General features: G+C 48.4%; 1 protein-coding gene across 5 annotated transcripts in view; it reads right to left on the reverse strand.

The window, feature by feature from the left end:
- The window catches only part of RCAN2 (regulator of calcineurin 2), a 182649-nt gene that overhangs the window by 19313 nt on the left and 154614 nt on the right, over nucleotides 1–8722 (reverse strand). For 4 of the 5 annotated variants that reach the window (XM_014522083.2, XM_006028215.3, XM_025209598.1 and 1 more), the window contains one exon: nucleotides 7320–7491. In XM_014522083.2, coding sequence (XP_014377569.1) covers nucleotides 7320–7491 — 172 coding nt within the window. Of the gene's footprint in view, nucleotides 1–1835; nucleotides 2439–7319; nucleotides 7492–8722 lie in introns of those variants that run through there. The other variant, XM_025209596.1, reaches the window with a different exon arrangement.

Consider the following 8722-nt stretch of genomic DNA (forward strand, 5'->3'; position numbering starts at 1 on the left):
TGATCAGTCATCTGCCACCACTGAGAACAGTCCAGCTCCATCCTCTTATGTTGTTGGAGACTGTTAAAATCACATCTGCTGCTCTTCCCCCCATCCACAGAGTCTTTCACCTGATCAAAGAATCAACCCTAGGTTGTCAGAAACCTTCTCCAATGAGTGTCAAAGTTAACTCAGCCCTGCCGAAAGTTTTGGTTTTGCCAAATCACCATTTTCCAACAAAAACACACTGTAAAAATAGTCCTTAACTCAACTTAATAGTAGAGCACTAGAAATTGATATTTTGGTTCAGCTAACAGTTCTATTCTAATTAGTTTTAATGGAACCAAGATGAAAGCTAGTTGTTTTTCCTTGCTGGAAAGAAAAATTCACAGTTTTTTATTTCACGTTAAACTAAACATTTCATCCCAGAAAGTGCCCTAATCCACTGCCTTTCTCTGGTACACTGAATACTAAAGAATTTATGCAAAAGGAGAATGGCTCCAACTGAAGTAATTTTGAGCAAGCACCTCCAAGAAACCCTGGTAGTTAGAGCACTCTCCAAGCAGGTAGATGGAGTTGTAAAACCCTCAGCTAGAAGAGGGATTTGAACTGCCATCTCTCACAGGTAGAGCTCTCACTAGTGGGTCCAAGGAGGGCAAGTAATGACTCCATCTCCTAGGTGATTCTGCAAATTTAGCCCCACATTTGTTTCTGGCCAAAACTATCCAATGGCACTCTGCCACAGCCAGCCCTACTTAATGTGCTTTACCAGTTCCACTGCTGGCAGGTCTGAGAATGTGGCAGATTCACACTGAAGCTCTAAAGCAGGGACAGGCAAAATACAGCCTGTAGGCTGGATCTGGCCTGCCAGGTCATTCTATCCAGCCTTCAGGGCCACTAAAAAATTTAGAAAATTAATTTTTATCTGCCCCGGCTGTCTGTCAAGGATGACATGCAGCCACTGGCAGCAAGACCCAGGGGGAGCCTGTGGCAGGACCCAGTGGTTGAGCAGCTAGGCCCGGATCCACCCACCCTGAGCCCCTCCCCTCCCCGCACCTTGCACCCCCATCCTCTAACCGGAAGCCTCTGCGGCTGGTGACCCCAGTTCCCCGCCTTCCTCCGTCCGAGTGGAAAGTAAGATAAGATCAGATGGAGGGAGTGGGGAAAACCGCTGCAAACCACCCAGCAGCTGGGAGCCCTGTGGTGCTTGCTGAGCTGGGCTGGAGCCAGATGGGTAACAGTGGCGGGGAGCAAAGGGAAGTGGCAGCAGCAGCGGGGGCTGAGGGAAGTGGTACAAGTAGTGGGAGCGGCAGGGGGTGCAGGGAGCAGTGCGGGAAGTGGTAGCGGCTATGGGAAGTAACGGGGGCCACAGGGAGCAGTGGGAAAAGTGGCAGTAGCTGCAGGATGCAGCATGGGAAGTGGCAGTGGTGCGGGCAGTGGCGGGGCCACAGGATGTGGCACAGGAAGTGGCAGTGGTGCAGGGAGCAGTGGGAGCCACAGGGAAAGTGGAGGGCAAGCGTGCAGGGGAGAAAGCAGAGAAACAGTGGTGGCGGGTGGGTGTGGAGTCCATGCAGGTGCCCTAGGATCAGCAGGGAACCAGGGTGGGGCAGCAGGGGCGCGGAGCCTGGGCACAGGGTCTGCCTGGCTGCATTGTGTGAGGCTCACATGTAGTTCACAAGAGCCGCACACAATGGAGCCGGCAGCCCAGCCCAGTCTCTCTTTCTCTCCCACCCCACCCACCATAACCCCACACCCTCCCACAGCTCCCACCCCGACCACATACCCCATACCCCTCCACCATACCCATACCCCACTCCACAAGCACACCCCACCACATATACCTCCTTACTGAGCACACAACATACACTAGGACTGTATTTTGAGCTATTATGCAGCCACCTCTAGATACACTTTGTAAACACGTAAATCAATACAAAAATATTTTTAAATACAATTAAAGCAAGTTATAATAGATGTTTTATTTTTTTGTACATGATTTGGGTTGTTTTTCCGGTTTTAAGACTGCAGCTGCCTCCCTCCCAAAAGGAGTACTTCCGGAGCAAGGGGAGGGACTCCTGGTGGCAAAGGTCAGGGGATGGTGACATGGGGCGGGGCAAAATATGGTGACATGGGGCGGGGCAAGTGTCAAGAGGCGGGGCTACCCATGCAGCCCTCGACAGCACCCCAAAACTCAGTAAGCGGCCCTCCACCCAAAATAATTGCCCGCCCCTGCTCGAAAGGGTGGCACTTGCCAGGCAGGAGGACTTGAGATGAAACTGCGAGGAAGATCAGCTGTACGGGTGTGCTGCTTGGTGAAGTAAGAGCAAAGCTGTTTCTGGAACTCAGTCGTGTCACAACGGAGGAGGGCTGTTTCGACACCCTTTCCACTAATCAATACACGTTCTGCTGTTACGGAGCGAGTGCCTGCACCATCATTCCACGCACTCTACCTGCTTGTGCTAATCTACCAAAAAAAGACCAAAAGTCACACAAGGATAGAATCTATCCCTGTATATACAGAGACTGCTTCTCCCGTCTTTGACATGCAGCCACTTCTGGGTCCTTGTGCGCCTGCAATGCCACACAACAGTTCTGAAGAAAAAGGTGTAGCAGGATCTAAGCTGCTCCCTACAGGCTTGCTATCTGCAGCTCTTCTGGCTGCTTGCTAAAAGGACTCTTGCTGTGTAGAACAGCTCCCATGGGGCTCCTGTTTCTTGCCTTGCATCACTCCCAGGGCTCAGGGCAGCAGTCAGACTCTGTCTTGGGGGAATGTAAGGATGAGTCTGTGAGGCAGCACTAGGGCCCACTCTAAACCATTTTTTCTCCCAACCCATCCACTCTGCCAAATGGCGGACCTTGTGGGTGCTTGCACAGAAACAAGCATCTAGGGCCTGTGTTGTCAGTGGCAGTTCCAGGGCTGGGAGGGAGGCTGTGCAGACAGGCCCTGAGAAGGATAATGCTCCTTGAGGATCCTAGATTGCACTTGGCAGACTGTTGTAATTTTTTCAGGATGCAGTCTACTCCCCTCCTATGCCCAGCCACCTCCACAGGTCAGTACCTGCAGCATGGTAGGTACAGGAAGGCTGTGCAGCAGGGAGCCAGCTACCTCTTAGCCCTTGCCTGCTGTGGGAAGTGCATATTGCACCAGCCGTATGGTTCCTTGAGACCTTGAAGCCAACATTTACGTGTTTCCTAACATAATCTGTGCAATGGAAGATGCAACTTTCTTACTCCCCTGCAACACTGCACTAGAGCTAATCATAATCTAGCCATGACTAAGTATATTTTACTCATATGAATAGCTTCAGTGTCTTCAGTGGGAACAAAGGCTGTAGAAACAGGCTCTGAATCTGGCCTTTGAAAGACCTGAGTCATATGAAATAAACAGTCTATATGCATTAATATATGGAGCTCTGTGTAAGGATAACTATATGGATTGCTCACAGGATCCTTCTTGTAGCTCACTAGTAAGAACATGTGGCAGAGCCTGGGTAGCAACACACAACAAACTAATGCAGATGGATATTGGGGATCTCGCATTTGTAGGGAGTATTCTGTGGGAAGTGCAGGCAATGCCATTCTGGAAACAAGGGAGGGGAAGGGAACTTGCAGCTAGAAGAGTCTCGTTTCATTTGAGCTTAGGAAAACTCTAAGGAAATGTATGTTGTTCTCAGTGGATCGCCTCCAGAAAGCTTCCCAACCATCCACACATGGAGCAACAGCTGGTAACTGGGATTGCATCAGTCTTGTACAACTTCATGCAACTCTTAAAATTATCATTTACCCTGCGATGACCATAGCTAGGGTGGCTAAGTACTTTTTGTACCTAGTTTGGTACGCTAACAATCTTGTAAGACTAGTCCAGGCCAATAAATGTGTCTGGTGTTCACAATAGTGAAGTGACCCTCTACAGATGGATAAATGTCGCCCTCAACTCTGTAGTTCTGTTTGGGGTGAATATTAATATGCAGATAAGTAAATGACACTCCCATACTCAGCTTGCAAAGAACTTTTTTCCAACTAAGATGGTCTAATAAAAGATACCATGTCTACGCAAAGAACCTTGCCTGCCTGTGTCCTTACACCAACACGGCTACAACCAAAACCCCAGCACTCCCATACTCATAACAGACAGCATGAACCGTGGGTTAGTGGTTAGGAAAGAACACTGTTTCTGCCACTGGTGTGTGCTATGTGCTTTACAGAAACTCCCTTAGCCCAGCCTTAACATCTGTAAAACAGATACCACAGATGTCTGGGACTCTCTGGGACAGACGGGCTCCTCTGTACAGGATGTACTGCAGGGCTCAGTTCGGATACTGCTGATACCGGGAGTGATAGACATAATTGTAGCTGGTGCTGTAGGACACAATACTCACCTACTGCCCAGGGATGCATGAGGCTCACTGAATTAGTATTTTCAAAGTGCTCTGAGACTTCCAGTAAAAATAAAATCCAGCTAACTGCAGAGAACCTCACTGCAACCCTTTAGTGCCCTCATCCAGCCTCTTGTTGGAATATCAAGAGCAAATGCCAGAGGATTGCAGGCTGCACTGGAAGAAGCAATCCTCTGCACCCAAGCCCAGAGCTGGTCAACAGCCACCGCAACAGACCTCACTGTCCTAGTTTCCTCCTCACCCCTCCCCAAGTATCCTGCAGGGCTGGGCGTCTCCCAGAGCCATGAAGGGGATACACGTGGCCTTGAGTCCATGCTATGCTCTTATTCAGGAAAACTACAGCACTTCTGTTACAAGGGAAACTCTGTGGCCATAGAGGTGAGGGTTGTTCATTGGTGCATAACATTATTATTATTACTCATATTCTACACCATGTTTAGTATAATGGACTAAAACCAATCAAGGTCAGTGCTGGGACAAGTCTTCTCAGAAGTCACCCATGCACAGAGGGGCAGCATGAGGGCTATTGGACCTAGGAAGCTTCCACCTCTTTGGGCACTAGGCTTTAAGTGGGACCTAGGTGATGCACAGGTCTTGCCCCAGCTCCCTTCCAGCCAGTCAGAATACTGAAATGAGCAGAAATGCCATCTTGAGTAAAGATTGCAGGATCCAGGCTCTTTTTACCTCTTCTCCCACAGTGGAAAACACCCATTTCTTTTTGGTAATAACTCAACCACAGAAAAGGATTCTGACGGGGGAAAGATCCGTCTGATTTAAACAAGCATGAGATACTTGAAATGTTGCCTCTGCCAATGCTATATGATTTAAAAAGGAGATAATGCAGAGGGTTGAGAGATTTTTTAAATGAAATCCTAAATATAGCGAGTGCACAGTTGAGAAATGCAGCAGTTTTAAAACCTCCTCTGCAGTTAACTAAAATTGATCTCCTTAACATGCTAAAAATAGAAAAGGAGGTAGGAGGGGTGGGGAGGGAGAGGAAACAATGACTTTTCATATTGTTCCCTGCAGGCTCCTTAAACAAGGGTGAATATGACCTTCATGCATTGCTGTCCCAGAGTGCAGAATAATGAGTGATATTTCACATTTCACTGCTCCAGAACAGGAATTGATTTATTACCCAGCTAGCTGGAGGATTCGTTTACATGTTTCCATTTATAATGCTGCTGAAGCCAGGAGAAAGGAGGGCTCTTTGTTTTCCTGGTATTCAGCAGTTTAGAGGCATAAAGCTTGATTCTGAGAATAATGGTCTGTATTACAGTAAGAAGCACTGGACCTAATCATCCCATCCTGCGGGAAAGCCCATGTGATGGGGCTGAGACAGGGGATCTCTGGGTACTTTCCCAGCTGAAGATTTCCCCCATGCTGTTCTATCAGAACTGAGGACATGCACGGACTGGGCTCTCACTTGAAAACATCATGGGATGGTCCCATAAGCTTCATGGATTTTGAAGGGGACCAGCCGTCTGCTGTCCCATCCCCTCCCTCTAGGAACTCTTCTCTCATCTGTCAGGACTTCTTCAGCTGGCAGCCATACAGCAAAGAGGTCCCCCCTATACAGATGAGCATGAAACCCTTCTTCTGCCCTCGGAGAAGTTTCTGAAGTTTGGACATTTTCTTGGACATTTGACTCAAGCAGGAGGAAATTTTCAGAGGGTCAAAAAGTTGACCCTCAGAAACTTCCAAAACTAAAAATTAGGCGGGGAAATTAAATCAGGCCAATCAAAACAATTTTGTTTAGATAATGTATATATTTTTATTTTGTCAATATTTTAAGGTTTATGATAAATTATAATAACCTTCATAATAATTTAACTGCCTAAATAATAGTTTACTCTCTACAAATAGAATAGTTTCATTTTGAAGATGCTGAAATGAGTCATTTCAACAGCTTCAAAATTTGTTTCAATTTTTTTGAAAAGGGAAATTGGGCTTGATCTGGGAACGTGTCTGGTCGCCACAAACTGGGATTTTGTAATGGAAAACACCTGGTTAAAATGTTCCCAGGTAGCCCTCACCCACCACAGGGATGGGAGGACCTACTTCCATTGTATCTACTTATTCACTGTCACCTGACTCTCACTTCTAGGAGTCTCTAATTGTCTCCATTCATTTCTGCTTGCTTCTCTGAGCAACCCCATAGGCAAGCCCCACAGCCCCACTCCTGAAAGTGGGGTGTGCGATTTTCTCTCTGTGGGCTCAGTCCTGCGAGGATCCCTCTTTCCACTCTGAGAGGTCAGAGTGCTTATGAAGCATTCAGCAGCTAGCAGAACTTGTCAGAAAGAAAACATATATAAGCATTGTCTTTGGTCGCTGTATACCATGTTAACTCAAATCCAAGATGAGCCCCTTCTTCAGCATGAGGAAAAAAGCCCCTTGTCTTAGATTTGTGTACAAGGGAGAGGGGGCAAAGGGAACATGTCTGAGTCTGGGCCAGGCAGAGACACAGCAGCCACCTGCGCCTCCCTGCTTGCTCTCTGAAGCCCCCCACTCTGCAGCCTCTGCCCCCTCCCCTCCCTCTTAGGCACGATCCAGCTCCACTCACTGCTGGGGAACAGCGCACATGGGCACTGGCAGGGGGGGAAGAGGCTGCATGGGGGTAGGCATGTGCCCAGTGTATTCCAGTCTGCATTTTAGATTGTAAGCGCCTCTGAGCTGGGGTTGCAACTCTATGCCTTGTACAACAGAGCTGTCTCCAGCTGGGAAACAATACTGGTAGTTATGTATATAGGCTAAAATTCACTCCTAACCAAACATCCACTACAAGGCCTCTAGATCACATATGTAAGGGCTTAATCGGGGCTTCAGTGATGAGCAAGCCTTGTGCTGATGCTCTTCATGGGGGCGAGTTACATTATTAACTCTTTGCCCTATTTCTGATCTGCTTGTTGATGCATTCCCATACAAGAAAGCCACAAACCTTACCTGGTCCTAGTTTAGAAACTGCATAAAGAAGGTCATAGTTGATGACAGGTGTTGCATCATCTATTGGTTGCCATCCTACAGGAGGAGAGGCCGGAGGCGAGATGAGAAACTGTTTTGCAGGCTGTGGTGGAGCCAAATGAAGCTTGTCCCCATCTGTCTCAGAGGTCTGGACCTTTGGAGTGTAATAGAAACAGAGGTTTGTTGCTTATGTTAAGGTCTGTAAGTAAAATGATGGTTGAATGATGATTATATAGTGTCACAAACGTCTAATGACAGATATTATTGTTTGGTGTCATCTGTGAAATGAGTTGGTGGGTCTTAATCTAGATTCCTGAAGACAGGTGTCCACACCAGAGAGACCCTCACCCCAAGCAGCACCCTCACTGGCAGTCTCAGCAGGCAGGGTGAGGACTGAGTGGTGGGCCTGGGAACTGAATGTAATCTCATCCTTAAAGGTGGAAGGCACGTTGAAAGGGGCAGTGTAAGTCTGCAGTGCCCCAGGCCACCGAGTACGCTCTGAAGATATACGTAGGATTTCAACCTCCAAGCTGTCGATTCACATTTCAAAGGTCAGAAGGGGCCAGTCTGATGTCTTGTATAACCTAAGACGGGGTCAGAACAGCCTGGCTCTGGTCCAGCATGGGCTGGGTGGCTTTGGCAGTGTGTCAGTGGTAGGGGGCTTTCCCTGCACCCACACTGGGGCCATACAGCTGGGAGCTGTGCCTGAGCCACTGCCACTTCCCCTGGCCTCCTCCTCCCCAGATGCTGCAAAGGTGCAGCTTCTAACCAGAGGGGAGCTGTGCTGGGGCCAGGCATCTGCAAACCATGTCCATGCTGCTGCTGCTACTTCTCCCCCACTCTCCCTCAGCCCTGTCCCCACATTGTGCCACAGACACAGCTGGAAGCTGCCCAGCCCCAATGCAGCTCCCTGTCAGCTATGCCCATGCTGCAGCTGGGTGAACACAATTTGGACGTGCCCGGTGAGCCTGATTGTAGCCCAGAAATTATAGTACTCACATGGGAGATAGGAGATCATTGTCCTAATCCCTATTCCAAAGACTACTTCAGTTCTTGATCTAACAACTAGGGCTGTCAAATGATTAAAAAATTTGATCACGATTAGTTGTGCGATTAAAAAAATAATTAATCCTGATTTTAATCGCACAGCTAAAAACTCAAAATTATGTACAGAAAAACTCAAAGTTATGCAGGTATTTTGTACAGTTGGGGGATGGGTGTGGAGGGGGAGTGTGGGGGGCTGTGGGTGTGTGTGTGGGGGGTTTGGAGCCCAGGGAGAGGGATTCCCACATACCCTGGGTACAATGCGGGGCACTGTGGGTCAGGAGTCAGGGGCAGCAGCAGGGCTAGGAGGGCTGTGGCTTGGGAGTGAGGGGTAGGCAGAC

Source organism: Alligator sinensis, unplaced genomic scaffold (assembly GCF_000455745.1).
Source record: "Alligator sinensis unplaced genomic scaffold, ASM45574v1 scaffold1156_1, whole genome shotgun sequence".
NCBI lineage: Eukaryota > Metazoa > Chordata > Crocodylia > Alligatoridae > Alligator > Alligator sinensis.